The sequence below is a fragment of the Dipteris shenzhenensis genome, chromosome 25 (genome assembly GCF_047967505.1).
Source record: "Dipteris shenzhenensis isolate YYH24624 ecotype China chromosome 25, Dip_SZ_1.0, whole genome shotgun sequence".
In the NCBI taxonomy this organism is placed as follows: Eukaryota; Viridiplantae; Streptophyta; class Polypodiopsida; order Gleicheniales; family Dipteridaceae; genus Dipteris; species Dipteris shenzhenensis.
Genome location: NC_141620.1, coordinates 13,610,048 through 13,629,631, shown reverse-complemented (window position 1 = coordinate 13,629,631; position 19,584 = coordinate 13,610,048). Strand labels below are relative to the sequence as shown.

The 19,584-nt window shown below is 41.6% G+C and overlaps 1 protein-coding gene across 1 annotated transcript; it reads left to right on the top strand.

Moving 5' to 3' along the window:
• Positions 1-7,344: 7,344 nt before the first annotated feature.
• LOC147885476 (uncharacterized) lies at positions 7,345-8,492 on the top strand. The gene is made up of 6 exons (XM_087397045.1): positions 7,345-7,453; positions 7,557-7,689; positions 7,837-7,908; positions 8,051-8,194; positions 8,277-8,348; positions 8,438-8,492. Exons 1-6 carry the CDS (start codon positions 7,345-7,347, stop codon positions 8,490-8,492), a joined length of 585 nt encoding a protein of 194 aa, XP_087253171.1.
• The last annotated feature ends 11,092 nt before the right edge of the window (positions 8,493-19,584 follow it).

The window sequence follows — 19,584 nt, the reverse complement described above, 5'->3', positions numbered from 1 at the left end:
CCAAGGAAAAGGGATTGAAAGAAAGATGAGCGAAGAGCAAATGGAGAAATTCAATAAGTTTTGTATCCTCAATAGCCCTGAGATGCAAAAGTGGATTGAGAGATATGAAGTGGCCAAAGCAAAAAGAATAAATGCAAGGACGAGATTCAGAGTAATGTACAGGCGATCACAACCATATCCACGAGATCTGGCTCTTCTCCCTACTCACATGTCACTTGATTGGCTACAACTGGCTGTACGTAAAGCCGAACGTGATGGAGAGAGACAATAAACGAGCGCGAGCGGGAGTTATCATCTGGATGTATGGTGCATGTAAGTTTCTTATCTCTTGATGTAATTAAGTAATTATTTGTGGCAATATATGCTATAAAATAGGTGCATCTTCATTGTTTTAATGATGCTCTTTTACAGTACAAAAAGTACAGTGCATTATGGTCATATGGACGACATTTTCGCGTGGAACGCATCGATTCAAAGAGAGTCACGTATGATTGTGGAGTCATGGCTAACTTCACACAAGATAGCCGAGCAAGTACTTCGGATACAATCTTCTCTCCTCACAGTTGGATTATTGTGGAACCATATGCGACATCTATGAAATTGATTTCAAACGATTTACTATTTTCATTCTTGATGTAAAATGGTTTAGAACTACTTACAACGATCCCATGCGACAGTGAGAAAAGATAGTTGCGGTCTCTTTGCAATAGACTCCACCAAACATTGGACCGATGAAAGTGATACTTTTGTTCTTCCCGAGCACTGTGAGCAGGTGCATACTAATGATTTAATTAGTCGAAGCTTTCATTTTTAAAGTCCATTGATATATATATAATTGATGACATTTGGCACCCATCTTCAATATAGGTGGTTTTTCATCCAGATCATTCTGATCCAAGATGGTGGTACGTGATCCAAGTTACACCACAAAGTAAGCAAATTTTTGAAGATCGAGATGTGGATATGGAGATGCCACTACCAATGCCGAATCCAATTGATGAATCTAGCGAAGAAGATGTAGATCACCATATGAGGCAAGAGGAAGATGCACATAATGACATCGCATGGGAGGAGGATGGAGATCACGATATTGACGAGGCAGACAACAATCATCAAGATCAATCACCACACTTAAGCTTTATTGAAGAAGATGATCAAATACTTTTAGGTGAACGTACGATACTAGAGTACGATGATGATATAGGAGATCAACTCGGTATAGAGTTGGAGATAGACTTGCTTGGCACCTTAGTCTTGGCTCAAGATGAAACAGTTGATGTAAATGCTCTTATTTGATTTTTCTCATCTCAAACTTGGACATGAATATATGAGCTTCAAAGGCTTGATGTACATGCTCTCATTTTTTTATTCTCTATGAGCTCAAACATGTATGAAAATTTAAAAAATTTTGTCATTGGAAGAAACTAATTTTTAAGGCCTAAAAAAAAAAAAAAACCTCTCTGTAAAAATGTCGCTATAATATTTTGTCTCAGTGTCGCTATATAGCGACTTTTAAGAGTCGCTATATAGCGACTTTTAATAATGTCACTATATAGCGACTTTTGGCAAAAGTCGCTATGTAGCGACGATTTACGAAACCCGATTTTTATACCGACGATTAACGCTAAGTGGGCGCTAATCATCGGTACGTAAACATCGCAATAGGATGCATGTGTAGTAGTGAATCAGATGGGAGAGATCCATGAGGATAAGAAGGGGAAAAAGGTTATCGCTTATATGAGGCGCTTCATAGCCTTATATTTTCCCCATGAAATCTTTGTAGGCTAGTGCAATCAGAATAATTCAACGAAGAATGCTCTGATAGAGGCTCTCAAGAAGAAATTTCCAAACCCCCCAAGATAAAGACTACATGAAATCTTGCATGGGCTTCATACTCTGACATCATAGGTCAGAGATACGAGATAGGCTAAAGGCTGGATAGAGTAGGCCTTTGTGGGCACAGAAGAAGATTGCAAGCTAACCAAGAAAGAGTTCAGAGACATGTTAGAAAAGTTTGATAATCAAAGGAGGGAAGTAGCGAGATAGTTGGCCATTGTAGGTACTTTGCACCTCAGGAGTGGCCAATGGGTAGGCTACAAGGCATGGGTGGTAAGTCTATTTCTCTTATAATTTATTGTTCTATTTTTTCATTACCCACATATGGCACTTCATCTAACTCTCTTAATTTGGGTCCATAGGAACCTGTGATTGGCCATCCTCCTTCAAATATGGAGTATAAGTATGCATGGAGAGTAGGGGCAAGACCATTTTTCTAGGAGCTAGAGCATGAGGGATACGAGATTGATTGGGCGGCCATGGTTGCTTGGCATGTAAGTCTACTCCAATTATCATGTTTTCAAGCATTTTTTATCATACTATTGATTTTACAATGAAGCTATAATCTAATTTTTAAGCTGTTTTATTCTTAGGGTGAGCATGTGGAAACACCCGATGATACAAAGGAGGAGAAGCTTGCAGATGGAGATATGAGGGAGAGAGAGGATGGCAAGGGGTGACACAGAGGTGGAGAGGCTGGCAGATCAAGTAGAGGTAAGGGTGAGTCCAGTAGTTCGGAGGAGGATCAGTAGTAGTCTTGACATTTTGTATTTAGCATATGTTTGGCATTTTTTCCATTTTGTATCTGATCTTTATATTTTGTACTACCCTGTTAAAAAGGGAAAAGACATGATGATCTGAGAGTTTTAAGCAATTTTTCACGTTCCTACATTTGATGGCATGTTGTAACTCTTAACTTTAAAATACATACAATTGTGGGGCAAAATGGGGCTGCAGTAGTCCTATTCTACCCCACAAGTTTTTGTAAAGTTGTGCACCCCTTTCACTTTTTGTAGGCCATTTATTAGGTTGGAGAAATCATCTCTTAGGAGTCCATCTCTTGAGGTATTGGTAGAGTTGTCACTCTAAAAACTTTAGGGTGCATGCTAAATCTTGTGAAGACTCGAGACTGATATTCACCTAAATGGCCTAATGTTGTTGCCTCAAATTCTCCCAAATTGTGAGACCATATATCATGTTTTTTGCACTAATGAAAATGATCGAATGCATGCATTTGAAACCGCTTCCTACTACTACTTTGCAAGGAATCTTCTTTCTTCTTGTTTTTCCTCTTGTTGCAAATGTTGCCAAAGTGTCTTCTGTTGCCTTTTCGATACCATGCCATTTCTTTTCTTGCCCCACAATCTGTTCCTTGTTCCTTGACAAAGCTTCTCATCTTTCCTATCTCGCAACCTATGTCTGCTTCTCTTGCAAGCCATGATGAGCTACATCTTGCCATTGATGCCATGGAGACAATTAGGGAATTGCCACCAAAACAACAAATATAAAGCTTGTGAGATGAGTAAAGAACAGAAGCCAACTTACCTGAGAAAAGAAGATAATGCTAAACCAAAAGAATGAGGTCAAATCGAGCTAGCTCTACATGGGGCAAAGTTGTAGGGGGGAGGGAGGAGGATGCACTTTAATATTAAAAGATTTTCAAGGTAGGAGGTGAATTTTTTTGAAAGTGTGCAAGGATAGAAAAAATTTCAGCCTCCATGATTTTCCCCCTCTAGCATACAGATTAGCACAATTAGAGATACTGGTTGCCCTCCAGCAAGTATGTGGCCCCAATTGCTTCAAACTATAAATAGGTCAAAGGACACACTATTGTGTTTGGTGTAGTATATTATGAAATGCAATGACCTTTTACATGCATATGAGCCATATAGCAAGGAATTGCATGGAAAAAGAACCAATACAAAATTGTAGATGGTGCAGTTGGATCTATTAAAAGATCTTTGGACATGCATACATTGCACATATTCAAATTCTTCCATTCTAGGGTGAATCTAAATACCAACATCACTAACTATCAGTGTTTTAAGACCACCATGCAATAGCCCCATGAAGTTTGTCTTCCATTTTTTCAATTGGTTTTGGTTTTTAAGAAATTAAGAAAAAGTTACGGAGCATGCCCTTGAATGGTTGTGCATAAATTTAGCACAAAATTTGAGGCCCCTTAACTATTAACTACATCTAATTTTCTCAATTAGTTATGTCCTTTAGTTGAGGATAATCTCATGTAGTGCGCCTTTAAATGACTACTTGGTTGCATATATGTGCATAACAAAGTTTTGAAAATTTTGAATAAATTGTTATATCCTATGCTCTTCAGGATGCATGCTTCACATGCAGCATGGCACTTGTAATGCTTTAATGGTCTCATTCCAAACATTTATTCCATATTTTTTTGGACTCATGTTCAATATTGGAATGCATACTACAACTTGAAGGCAAAGTTTTTCGAATTCCATTGAGCGTCATGGGTCAAAAATGGCTACACCCAAGCAAACATTGACCCTAGTTTTCTTTAACTCTTAGGTTGTTTTTCAACGCAATTGCATCCATGATAAGTTGTGATATGTTATTCATCCAAAAAATGCTATGTGTTTGAAGATGTTGAAGTGGAGCACTCAATTCAGGAAGGGGAAATACAGGAGATGGAAGCTAGTATTTCTTATGCTTTTTGCATTGGATGTTGAGATTGAGGATATTTGAGCTCGTCCTAGGATCTCTTGGACGTTATGACTGGAAGGTCTCCATTTTGATTCACAAGATGCATGATACTTGGGTACAGATGATAGAGATTCATCTAGTGTTTCTTTGGTTCAAATGGTGAATCATGTCCAAATATTTTTAGATGAACCATATTATACACATGATTCACAACATATCTTTCCAAAATTCATATTTATTAATTGTAGCCCCTATATCAATGCTTTTATCCATGGTTTTATTGATATGAGTTTCAAAGCCTTGCTCCTACCTAGCTTTGATGTCTATTTCGAAGTATATTTATATTTTACATTGACTATATATTGTAAACACAACAACACAAAACAATTATAGATGCCCTTCATAGATGCTCAAAATAGCGGGTGCGTCTATAGGCGTTGTTCAGATAGAGAAATTACGGGCGCGTCTAATAGTGTGTCTAAAAATGCGTCTATTAACACATTTATTAGTGCGTCTATCAATGCATATGCATTGTGAATTAGACACGGATCTAGATGCAAAACATAGAATACAAAAAGTGAGATTTTGGGGTAGCCTAATAAATGTACATCTCTGCTTTCCAAACATTGCCCATGATTACCAAAGCACGTAATTTTAACAAAAATATCAATGCTTTTTTGCAAACTCATGCCACATATACAAAAATTAAGTGAGGTGAGGAGAATGAGCCAATATGTAAAATAGTTTTGCCAATATTAATGATGGGCTAGTTTAATCTCATCCTCAATGAGATCAACCCTTGCCAAACTATCTACTTCAAAATCCAAACCAGTGTTGAGATCTACAAATACATTCAACCCACTACTACTTGTGCTACTCATGTGCTCATCAAAATTAGCATCACAAACAATGCTCTACATTGGAGGATTAGGGCGCATAAACTGAGGCAAATTCAAGTATTTCTCCTAAATAAGACATTGCATAATGATCCATCTACCTTCCTTATCATTCAAATCCACAACTAGCTAAAGAGCATGCTATACATGATATTGTGGTGGCCCATGGGAATGGGCCTCAATGTATTTTACTACAAGGTTTCCAAGGCTTAGGAGTGGACATGGCTAATGACGGAAATGTAGCACGACCAAGAATAAAAATCTCAACTACAATTTTGAAAAGATATTTCATTCTACTTTACATTATTTATTTTATGGGCATATGATTTTATATGAAATTGGTTAAGCATATCTAAGTAGACATGCTTCTCATTAAATTTAGTAAATTATTATATAAGAGTAAAATCTATGTATATATTCCATTGGAATATCTAATTCATTGTGGAATTTTTTATTTTGCAAGGTTCAAGTACAACCAAGGAGGCTGAATAAAGGAGGATGGTTCATGTAGATCTTTCCATTATGGATCTGTTTGCATGATGGACACATCTATGACACTTGTACATAGATGGTGGAGTATTGAACTCCTGAAATGTATTGGCTTGACCTTTTCTCAAGGAATTTTTTTGAGGTTAACAGGAAAAGAATGGAGGTGCGTCATGTCATGAGGAAAAAGATCTACCCATGTTTATAGATGTTTGCTTAGGCTATGTATTTCCTAGGAATTGTTCAACTAGAAGCAGGTTGACCATAAGGTCTCACGAGCTAACAACATCTTATTTTGCTACATTGTTTTAGTTACAAGATTTCATTTAGCATCTTTGACATCTTCTTACAAGTATCATTTCACCATAGTTGGAAGAAAATACTATATGTATAATTTAATGTGTTACAATGATAAAATCTATGTATAAAATCACATAATCATGTTGTACCAAATTTAAAAAAAGCTTAGATTTTAAAAGCTTATGCCAATCATGGGACTTGAGGCTAGTCATCCTATTGTCCTAAGTGAAATCTCCCTTTAAGGAAATGAGTGTGTGCCATTGGTTTTTGAAATGATGAAATGTCCCTCTTGACGGTTGCTTCCTTCCTCTTTGGAGGACTCATGGTGCCTTTGCCATTCCAACTTTGTTGACATGGCTTTATGCCCAAAATTTTCTCATCTTTTCCATTTCTCTTAGGTGCTCTCACACTGCCTTGATACCTTACAGACAAATCAAATGCTTCCAAATGATGGATTCCACATTTTGTAAGATACACATGTGGTCTAGAGGTGATTGTACTATAATTTCCCAAAAAAGGTAGCATGTATAAGATTGATGGTCTCTTCATCCCAGATGGTGGAATCTCTCCATCATCTCAACTCAGATCACAACAATTCACGATTGCTCCTAGAGAAAACAAGGTGGAAAAAAACATCAAAATAAATTACACCTCATTTTGAATGTCCTCCATTTCTTGAAATAAGAACAAGTTAGTGCAGGACTAGACAGATCCAAAAACAATTTGATTGAATTTGTTGAACATGCATGGTAGCTTCGACTAGTAATGTCTCTCTCTTGCTCATGGACCTCGTAAATGGCATTTGAAGCCACATCTAGTTGTTTTTTGTTAGCTTCATTTCTTCACTATGAAACCTTTACTTTTAAGGGTGTAGGATCTCATCGGCGATATCCAACTTTGGACCTTTGAACAGATTGCTATGGCGTGGGAGCGATAATGGTGTTGTCCACGGAGTGCTAACAAGACAAGACAAAATACACGTGGCAACCTACGTAGTGCTACTAAAGGCTCTGAAAGAGAGAATGAAAGAAGGAAAGCACGGAAGCTAAGGGAGGGAAATTAATTGGGCCGACTCACTCTTCCAACTATAAAATAGTCCTCTGCCCAGCAGATCTCACGTCTCCCTTTGGATCGCCAATTTGCAGCCATGGCTCATCAGTGCTTGCGAGCTGCTCTTCCCTTCGTCCTCCACGCCTCTACCTTAATCCTTGCTTTTCTGCCTTTCCTCTGTAGCGCGCAAGGCTTTAACTCGGAAGGTCAGCCGATAGTCTCTTTATCCACATGTTATTGATTTGGAACTTGGAAGGTGTCTACGATCCATCACCCTGCTAACTGATCCTTGACGGTGTATTGATGCAGTCGACGCTCTGATCGCTTTCAAAAATGGTCTCCAGGATCCCCAGCACGCACTTGACAGCTGGGATCCCACTCTCGTCGATCCCTGCACCTGGTTTCACATAACCTGTGACGATAACAATAACGTTGTCCGCGTGTAAGATCGGTTTCGTGCAATATACCGGACTACTTCTTGTTCTAGAAGCTGTGTTTCGTCCTCGCCGCGGGCTATAGATTTGCATTGTACTGATTGCAATACTGTATTTTGATTCTGTGTTCTCGCATACTCGTCCTATGGGTCCAGGGATCTTGCAAACTATGGCCTCTCTGGTCCGCTCTCTGCACGGCTTGCCGACCTCCATTCTCTACAGCATCTGTGCGTGTTTCTACAGTAACTACGTCTAAGCTTCGAATTCGTGCCGTGACGCACGTCCACACTCGCATGTACGTTTCACGTCTCGTTGTGAGATTACAAAGTTTCTGCTAACACACTTCACGTCGACGGCTTGTTGTTTCAGCGAGCTTTTTCTCAACGATTTCTCCGGCTCCATTCCAACGGAACTCGGGAGTTTCCATGACCTGGTTGCCTTGCAGCTGCATGACAATCAGCTCACAGGCGCTATCCCGGCTGAGTTGGGAAACCTTTCCAATCTTCAGTTTCTGTGAGTGTCGTGAACTCTTCGTACGGCGTAACTGTGGGTATCCTTATTTTAATCTGTAAGCTAACTTATATTCTTGTTGCAGAACTCTCTCTAATAACGGTCTCACGGGCCCTATCCCAACAGACGGGGTTCTCTCCACTTTTTCTGCTGCAAGGTGTTGCCCTCTCCACCACTCACTTCTTCTTTTTCATATGCGACTAACTCCACAGCTTGCTGATGCGCATATTGCTCTCATGAATGCAGCTTCGAGCCAGGGAACCCTGGACTCTGTGGAGCGGTGATTAACAAGCCATGTTAGCACCTCGTCGGCAGCAGCTTTCTTCCCCAGTTTTGAATGGCCCTGATCGCCTGTCGCAGAGGAGGCTTCTTTTTTAGCGTTCCAAATGATTTTGGTATCGTGTCGTTGGAAAATTGAGATTCTTCACAACTTTTTCGACATTTTGTTTGACTACTTAAACTATGATTTAATGTAAAAAGTTCAGCTATGCGTCTGTGCCCCCAGATTTTGCATGCACATACATGATGGCGTCTCAAGATATCCATAGCATGAATAGCGCATGAAAGTCTTTTCCTCTCTTTTCCAATGTCGAAACACCTATTGTCAAAAAGGCTATCGCAATCTTTTGTGCCACCACTTGGTATTATAATGCATAGACCAAATGTGAATTCCTTGAAGTGAAATCTAAGGTTGAGGCATGAAAGCCTTATACAAACTAGCCACTGATACATTAGCCAACAACAGAGGTCAAGTGCTGGAATCTTGGCGATGTAGAGTCTATAGAATCAATAAGGCAATAAGAGAGGGGCAATAGTGTTGCCAGACCAACTTGTTTGACATCTAGGTTATCCAATGGGTTGGATGGTTACTCGTGACCAACAAACACATTGGGTGCTTGCAAAGCTTTAAAAAAAGCTAGAATATTGGAAGTTAGCCACTTGGCCATTGCATTTTTATCTCCACATCGTCCAACCATCAGACGTCAAAATCCAAGAAATGTTTTGAGCCTGCAGCTGCCTTTTATGATGTAGGCAGCTTTTGAAGAATTTCTTACAAGAGTAACCTTTATCCAGGACAGCCTTTTTCTTGGCTCTAGTTTCCCATTTGACATTTTTTCTATGATCATTGAATTTAGCATCAGTAAATGCTTTTCATAAGTCATGCAAATAACTCTTGCCATACTCTTGAATAACAGTCTACCTGCAAGATGCAAAATCATTCCATGGATAATCGAGATTAATCTAACTTTTTTCACAAAGAGGGGCTATGGCATTATACACCATTTGTTTATATGCATCATGCTCCAAATAGCTATTATTAACTATAAGGAATCTTTTATTTTGCAACTTGTCATGTGACATCTCATGAAAGGATAACCTCAACCATAATGGGGCATGATCAAAATGCGAAAATGCAATATAATCTACCCATATCTGACAACATAACCAGATAAAGCAACTGTAGACGCACTTGATAGACGTGCAAAATAGCGGGCACATCTATAGATACTGCTAGAATAGCGAAAATACAGGCATGTCTAATAGAGCGTCTATTAGTGCATTTGCACTATAAATTAGACACGGATTTAGACGCAAAACAGAGAATACAAAAAGTGGGATTTCGGTGCAGTCTGATAAATGCACATCAGTGCTTTCCAAACATTGCCCATGATTACCAAACAATGTAATTTTAACAAGAATATCAATGCTTTTTGGCAAACTCACATATACAAAAATTAAGTGAGGTGAGGAGAATGAGACAATATCTAAAATAGTTTTGCCAATATCAATGATGGGCTATGGTTTCAATCTCATCCACAACAACACAAAGAGACTATAGATGCACTTCATAGATGCGCAAAATAGTGGGCACGTCTATAGGCATTGTTCAAATAGAGAAATTATGGGCGCATCTAATAGCGCATCTATTAATGCATCTATTCACACATCTATTACGCATCTAATAGCGTGTTTAATAACGAGTCTATTAGCACGTTTATTAGCATGTCTGAACTATGAATTGGATGCGGGTTTAGACGTAAAACAGAGAATACAAAAAGTGAGATTTTGGAGCAGTCTGATAAATGTATATCATTGCTTTCCAAACATTGCTCGTGATTACCAAAGCACGTAATTTTAACGAAAATATCAATGATTTTTTGCAAATTACCCATTGACAAAATATGAAGAGGGGAGAGGAGAAGAGTGGAGATGAGGAGAGAGGGCACAGCTAGAGAGCACACCACAAATGACTAACTGTACACTAGAATTAGTTGAAAAAATAGAATATATACAAACCCTTTTAGGGTTAGGGTTAGGGAAGCTAACCCTTTCCTTTATAGCACTCTATAAGGTTAGTGCTATGCACATATGATCACGTGATGGTGCTATGCACACATGATCACATGATGTTGAGCGTGAACTCTCAACACCTTCCCTCAAGATCAACATCATGAAGTAGGCCTTCCCTCAAGATGATGATTCTGGGGAATCGAAGAAGGACTGAGCATTGAAGAGGGGAGAGGAGAAGAGTGGAGATGAGGAGAGAGGGCACAGCTAGAGAGCACACCACAAATGACTAACTGTACACTAGAATTAGTTGAAAAAATAGAATATATACAAACCCTTTTAGGGTTAGGGTTAGGGAAGCTAACCCTTTCCTTTATAGCACTCTATAAGGTTAGTGCTATGCACATATGATCACGTGATGGTGCTATGCACACATGATCACATGATGTTGAGCGTGAACTCTCAACACCTTCCCTCAAGATCAACATCATGAAGTAGGCCTTCCCTCAAGATGATGATTCTGGGGAATCGAAGAAGGACTGAGCATTACATTCCATCACACCCCTTTAATGGGAATGTCCTTCCTCTGCATCAAACCAAGAGCTAGTCGGTGTTTCTCGAATAGCTCTTTACCGAGTGGTTTGGTAAAGATGTCTGCAACATTTTCTTTGCTATCACAATGCTGCAGTGTGATGTCACCAAGTAACACTCTTTCTCTGATGAAGTGCTCTCTGACATCAATGTGCTTTGTTCTAGAGTGATATACTGGATTTTTGGCCAATGCTTGAGCCGATTGATTATCACAGTATATTGTTGTTGGCTTTGACTCATCAAAGTAATCTGTTTCTGACAATAGTCTTCTGAGCCATATAGCCTCACATGCACCTGTAGTGAGTGCTCTATATTCTGCTTCAGTCGAAGACAAAGAAACAGTTGGCTGTTTGTTTGACAACCATGATATAGCACCTTGACTAAGGAAAAATGCATATCCCTGTGTCGATCTCCTGGTCTCATGATCTCCAGCATAGTCACTATCACAGTATCCATGCAACCGTGGATGACTTCCTCTGTATTCTATCCCAAATTGTCTTGTACCTCTGATGTATCTCAAGACTCTTTTGGCTGCATTCCAGTGAGACTGTTTTGGATTTGCCATAAATTGTGCTAGTGAGCTTACTGCATAACAAATATCTGGCCGTGTGATTGTCAGATATATAAGAGATCCAATGAGTTGCCTGTAGTATCTGTCATTGACTGTAGGCTTTTCTGAATCTTTAGTAAGTTTCAAACTCTGTTCCATGGGAGTGGCTGCAATCTTGCAATCTGCCATATGAAACTTCTTCAGGAGACTGTCAACATATTTGAGCTGACTCATGAATGTGCTATCTGAATCTCTCCAGAACTCAATTCCAAGACAATAGTGCATAAGTCCAAGATCTTTCATGTCGAACTCTGCAGATAAGTCTTGTTTTAGCTTTCTGATGAAGCTATCCTTGCTTCCTGTCACAATCAGATCATCTACGTACAAAAGTGCAATAGTAATATCTTCCCCTTGAACTTTGTAGTAGAGAGTATGATCTGCATTGGACTTCATGTATCCCAGATCAGCAAAATACTTGTCAATTCTGCTGTACCAACTTCTGGGGGCTTGCTTTAAGCCGTAGAGACTTTTCTTGAGATGGCAAACCTTGTTCTCTTGTCCTGGTTCAACATAACCGGCTGGTTGTTGCATGTAGACATCCTCGTCTAGATAACCATTGAGAAATGCATTCTTGACATCGAGCTGATACACATTCCATTTACTGAGTGTCGCTAGTGATATCAAGAACCGTATGGAATCCATCTTTGCTACTGGAGCATAAGTCTCATCATAATCTTGACCATATTGTTGTGCAAATCCTTTTGCAACTAATCTGGCTTTGTATCTCTGAATACTGCCATCTGGATTGTACTTCACTTTGTATACCCATTTGTTGGCTATGGCCTTCTTTCCTGGTGGAAGGTCGCATAATTCCCAAGTGTTATTTTTATACAAAGCATCCATTTCCTCATTCATTGCAGTTTGCCATTCTGGCTTATCTACTGCGTCTTCGAAGTACACTGGCTCTTCTGTAGCCATGATGGTAGTCATAAGAGCATAGTTGGTGGTTTCCACCTGAATTGCTTTGCCTTTCTGAGCATATGTCAATCTGACTGGTGGTCTGCTTTCCCTAGTAGACCGTCTGAGCTGCTGTGACGCTGATTGGGGTGGTGCTGGCAATTCTTGCTCTTCTTCATCAACCTGTTCTGTAGATGACTGTGAAGTCGATGCTTCTATCTCCTGTGTAGGTGAGGTTTTCCATTCTGATTCCTCATCGAAGATTACATCTCTGGAGATAATGACTTTGCGGTTGATGGGATCATACAATTTGTATGCTTTACTCTCGTCACTGTAGCCAACCATGATGCATCTGCGTGACTTCGCATCCAATTTCCTGCGATGATCATCATGTATGTGGGCATATGCTATGCAACCAAATATGCGGAGATGCCCAATGCGTGGCTTGTGTCCAGTGAATGCTTCATAAGGAGTCATTCCTTGTATCGGTTCGGTAGGAAGCCGATTAAGCAAGTAGTTAGCTGTAGCTATTGCTTCTGCCCAATACTGATTCGGAAGATGCTTTTCACTAAGCATTGCTCTAGCACTGTCTGCTAAAGTCCCATTTTTCCTTTCAGCTATTGCATTTTGCTGAGGAGTATCTGCACATGTGAATTGTCTTCGAATGCCGTGAGTTTTGCAAAAGTTCATGAAGGCTGAAGACATGTATTCACCTCCTCTGTCTGATCTCATGACCTTGATCTTTCTGCCTGTTTGGTTTTCTACCATGGCTTTGAATTCTTGAAATCTGGCAAACACTTCAGATTTTTCTTTCAGAAAGTAGACCCAACAATATCTGCTGTAGTCGTCGATGAAGGTCAAGTAATAAAGTGAACCATTGATGCTGCGGGTCTGGGCATAACCCCATACATCTGTATGAATCAAATCAAGAATACCTCGTGCACGAGAGGTACTTCTGACAAAGTTGGTTCGCTTTTGTTTGCCGAAGCAGCATGCTTCACAAACTTTTCCAAGAAACTGTAGCTTCGGAATCCCAATTGCCATATTTTGATTCCTTAGATCTAACAAGTACTTGAAGTTGACATGACCATATCTCTTGTGCCATTTTGCAGATAGTGGCATCTGTTGCATTTGAGCTGACATGGCATGTTGATCTGGTACTGTAGCTAGCATCCTGTATAAGCGTCCTTCCTTGACACCTTTTGCTACTAGCTGACCTCTTTTGGTTTTGTCTCTGATAGTGCATTCATCACCGTCGAAGATGACTTTGTAGTTGTGTTCCGTCATTTGACCTACTGACAAAAGGTTCTTGCTGAGCTTCGGAACATAGAGCACATCTTTGACTAATCCTTTTGTACCAGTGAAATTGTTCATAGGGATAACACCTGTCCCTTGAACCGGATTCGGTGTATTGTCTGCTGTATAGATGACATTCTTTTGACCTTCTAATGGCTTCATTTCTGTGAACCATTCCTGATGATTTGTCATATGAGATGATGCACCGCTGTCGATGTACCAAGGATCCTGTTCCACTTGGTCGACTTGATAGCTGAAATCCTCTTTGGGATTGAAATCAGTGTCTGGGTGCATTATTGTATCAGTCTGATGCAATTCCTCACTTGCAAGAAACATATTCCCATGTTCATTTGCAAAATGACTGTGACTAGAATGTCCACCACGATGATTTCCTCTTCCTCGAGAATTCCCTCGATTATTGCTGGATTGACCGCCTTGGTCATACTGCTTCTTGCGGCAATCTCTTTCATAGTGTCCAAACTTGTGACAATAGTTGCATTGAATGTTTGACACATTGGTGGATGCATTCCCTCGTCCTTGGAATCTTCCTCTGTTGGAATGATTTCCTCTTTGCTGATTTTGATGTTGCTGAGGATGCTGCTGATGCTGATGCTGATTCTGATTTTGATTTTGACCACTTTTCTGATATGATCTACCTCTGTTTCTGCCTTTTCCTCTGCTTCTGTCTGAAGCTGTGAATGCCTGATCATTAGAATGACCTTTACGTGCTTGAATGGCCTGAGTCCTGAGTTCTTCACCAAGTAGAACTGACTGAAGTTCTTCCAGTGTTGGAATTTGCCGTTGGATGGCAATACTCTGGACTAGATTCTCATATCCCTCTCCTAGTCCATTCAGGATTACTTGAACCATTTCTGCGGGATTCATAGTCTCTCCTGCTGCTGCAAGTTGATTGTTGTAGTCTTTGATGCGGAGTACATAAGCATGACCAGTTTCATTGCTGTTGCGGAAACTCTGGTTGATCTGGTTTCTCAAGGTGAGAATCCTGGATGTGTTCTTGGACTCGTAGAGAGCTGCGAACATATCCCATGCTTCTTTTGATGTCTTGACTGTGTTGAGCTGTGCTAGCATGACATCTTGCACATTCTGCTTGATCAGGTGATAGGCATACTTGTCTTTCTTATCCCATTCTGCTTGAGCTCGGGCAATGGCAAGATCTGCTACTGGTGCGGAAACTGTTTGTGTAGATGTAGATCCCGATGTAGATCCCATTGCTGGTGCTGTGACAACAGATGGAGTAGAGCTACTGGTGGCTGGATCGGCCAATGGTCTAGGTATGGATCCATCAACATACTCCCATTTGTCCTGAAGCACAAGAATGGTCTCCATTCGGTATTTCCATGTACCGTAATTGGAGTTGTCTAACTTAGCAGATGCCTCCAGATTGAGGTTGCTAGTCGACATGGTGCAAACAATGTACTCAAAAAATGTCCTGGAAAACTCTGTATGAATCAACTGCAAATACACTGAAGATGACAAGTGAAATCTCTGTACCGTCGGTGAAGATAGAACTGCAGTAAATAAGATCTGACCTGTATTACAAGGCTTGTGGCAATGATGCCGGGAATAGCCAAGAGGCTGTACAAGGCTGAAAATGATGTGCACGATGCCGTGAGATAGCCAAATAGGCTTTACAATGGTGGCATGTGTGTGTGAAAGCAAGTGCTATCTGCCCACTGTATCAATCTGCAATGCCGCTGAACTCTGAAGTCTGCTCACTGAACTGATGAACGGAAGATTTCAGGTAATGTAATGATGTGAAATCGGATGTGAGCGTATGGACTGACTCCGAGTAGGTACTAGTCGGGAATTTCGGGCATGGCTTAGATTGGCAACTTGGGGAATTCAAAGCGTCCCCTCTATGGCGATCTAGTCTACTCTGATCTAGATCTAAACCAACCGTCGATCGATGAAAGAGCAGCAAATAATTCCTTTTCCTTTGTTCTTTTTAAGTGCTGGGTCAGATGCGTCGATGTAGAGGCAAATGTGCGTGAAGGAAGTGGTGTTGTCGGCGAGGCTCAAATGTGAGTGTAACTTGCGCCGAAATGTGCGCGTGATGTAACGAGCGCGTAGAGCACAAAAAATCGAGCGACTTTCCTTTTTGGAGCACCCTCAAATTCTTCCTGGATCAAGAGATATGACTTGATCTAGGTGGAGGGGCAAAAGGAGTGCAAATGGTGCTCAATGATGATGTGTCACTGTGAGTCACATGCAGTGATGATGTGGCACTGTGCTTAGCAAGAGGTGTGCCAGTGAAGCTCTGTGCTGAGGTGGCAGTGCTGAGGTGTCACTGATGACGTGGCACTGATGACGTGGCACTGATGACGTGGCACAAGTGACGTGGCAGATGACGTGGCACAGATGACGTGGCAGATGACGTGGCCTGATGACGTGGCCAGATGACATGGCAGATGACGTGGCCTGATGACGTGGCCAGATGACGTGGCCAGATGACGTGGCAGACGACGTGTCACTAATGACGTGGCCAGTTGACGTGGCAGATGACGTGGCAGTTGGTGACGTGGCAGCTGACGTGGCAGTGATGACGTGTCAGCTGACGTGGCAATGTGACGTGGCACTGGATAAGATGATGACGTGGCAGATAAGATTACGTTGCCACGTGGCACAATTGTGACCAAACCACCTAACTAGGGGTTGACTGAACCTAACCCTGGTTAGGTCCTATCTGCCACGTGTTGCATGGAGAGTGACCGGAATCTTTTGGAGATTCCGTGGAAGATGCCACGTGTCACAATGACGACGATCGGAATCTTTGAGATTCTGACGGAATCTCAAAGATTCCGTCTTCTTCTTCGAATGAGCTCGACGAAGAGGCTTGGAGCGCTGCACGAAGGAGGTCGCCGGAGTTCGTGGGAGCTGTTCGTAGCGAGAGACTCGAGCAGTTGGAAGAGCAGCTGCTGTTACGTGAGCTTGGCAAAAAATGCGCGAAAGGCTGTTGGAGATGCTGCAATGCAGAAGGTCGTCATCGCTTTCGGTCGCCTTGGAGGCTGTCGGTTATGTTGATGGAGCGCTTCGTTGTCGGGAATGAAGAGGCCACCGGCGAAGATTACAATGTGGAGGCTGGGGAAGGCCGCCGTTCGCGGAGGCTGTGAGGCCTTAGTGAGAGAGGTCGAGTAGCCGTGGAAGGTCGAAGGCGCTGCTGCAGTCTACCTTAGTCATGGCTGTAGACCAGGAGATCGGATCTCAGTTGCACAAAACAGCGTGCACTAGCATCATCTCGTATTCGCCCGCGGGTAATGCACCGACGAGCATGCTCGTGTTGGAGGCCACGCCACTTGCGTTCACCAAGTTGCGCAACCCGTCGACCTTAAGGCGTGCAAAGTTTTGAAGGGGCCATATGAGGCCTCCACAGCGCGGAATTCTTCGCAGGGAGAAGAACTGCAGTGCCAGCAATCAAAGCAAAGAGTTCTTCCTCATGCTTTCGGATTCCGGCAGGCCTCAACAGCGGAGCGCAATGCAAATCTCCTCCTTCCAGACCTAATTTCTTCGGATCTCGTTGCTTCTATTGGAAATGGCTCATCGGTCGTTGTAGGTACACCGCTCAAAGGAGCTGTTGAACGTAGTTCGTTGTCGTGGCTGTTTCTTTCGTCGATGGAGGTGCCTGCTCAGAGGATCGACCCGTCTTGGGCTTTGAGGACCTTGTTGTAGAAGCAAAAGCTCAAAGGTTCGACTATTGGAAGCCCGTTATGGTTGAAAAACTCTTTCCCTATCACTCAAATTTACAAAGGAAGAAGAGCACTCTCTCTCACAATAGATCTCTCAAGAGACAATGAATCGAATGGAAGGAGATTAACGGAAATCTCTCAATCTCTCATGGACGGAAATTTCTCTCAAATGGACGGAAATTTCTCTATGGAAGTGAACTCTCACAAGAACACTCGAGAACTCTCAATCTCACAATCTCTCTCACACTCTCAAGAAACTCAATGTCTCAACGGAAGACAAGGGAGCTCTGATACCATGACAAAATATGAAGAGGGGAGAGGAGAAGAGTGGAGATGAGGAGAGAGGGCACAGCTAGAGAGCACACCACAAATGACTAACTGTACACTAGAATTAGTTGAAAAAATAGAATATATACAAACCCTTTTAGGGTTAGGGTTAGGGAAGCTAACCCTTTCCTTTATAGCACTCTATAAGGTTAGTGCTATGCACATATGATCACGTGATGGTGCTATGCACACATGATCACATGATGTTGAGCGTGAACTCTCAACACCCATGCCACATATGCAAAAATTAAGTGAGGTGAGGAGAATGAGACAATATGTAAAATAGTTTTGCCAATATCAATGATGGGCTATGGTTCAATCTCATCCTGAATGAGATCAACCCTTGCATAACTATCTACTTCAAAATCCAAACCAGTGTTGAGATCTACAAATACATTCAACCCACTACTACTTGTGCTACTCATGTGCTCATCGAAATCAGCATCACCAATGGTAGGCTCATCCTCATGGGTAATGGCCTCAATATCTGTGTCTCCTATCTCATGATTATCCTCCTCTCTCATTTCACGGTCATCATCACATCCATGGCCATGATCATCCTCCATATGCTCCATATTAGTAAATGTACTATACATCACTTCGGAATGTGGCATAATAGGTATGACATGCCATCATCTATTATTATCCACCATTAGTGGATAAACAACCTAATTCAAACACAAATACAATCATGTTATTTTCCTTGCATCGAAGGTATTAAATATTTAAAAGTGAGTATTTTTATATGTGGGTACAATACCTATTCACATCCAAAGTTTTGAGATCTGCTCTCTAGCCTCGGTTCGTTTAGCTACCAGACTTATGGATCTAATCAAATTGATACCCCATTTCTCGAAGGGCTGATTGGTTAAGATTCTGGCTAAGGGCATCATGTCCACCTTATGTGGGATTTGCACCCGCTGGTAGGGGTCACATCGCTTGATGAATTTGGCTATGTCTTCAAAGAGATTCAAACACCAAAGGCTAGCCTAGACCACCTACGTGCTATAATATCAATGGAAAAATGCCCTCCTGCAATTCCAGAGTGCGCTTCCTCTAGCACCTCGATGTATTCATGCTCACACACACATCTTCGCATGATGCCATCCTTGCCCATGTGGTATAATTGGCCTATAATTAGCTAATCTGGAGCTACATCCTTAATGAGTTTGCAAGCTCTATCTTTCTTGAGAGCCTGGCCCAAGGGTAGGCCGTTGGCCAGGTAGTGACCGATCTCGACGGCCCATTCAGGTATGATGTTGATGAGAAAGAGGGAAGCATCAGGGAGGTCATCTTCGACTCCTATTGAGGCTTCTCTGTTTGGGATTCTTGATAGGTGGTCAGCTAGGACATGGCTCTTTCCCTTACGTACAATGACTGTGAAGTCAAACTCCAATAGGATTAGCATCCACACCTGGTGTGTTGACCAAGTATAACAATGCTTGGTGGTCGACAAAGAAGATGAACTTGTTGGCCAACAAGTAACTTCTTGAACTTCTTGACTACATAGACCATGGCTAGACCTTCCCTCTTGGTTGTTGTGCAGTTGACCTCGGCCTCATTCAGTTATGACTCGCAAAGTACATCGAGTAGTCCAAGTTATGCTCCCCTGGTTGGGCTAGCACACCCCTGATAGCAAAGCTAGAGGTATTGATATGGACATGGAATATTAGATCCCA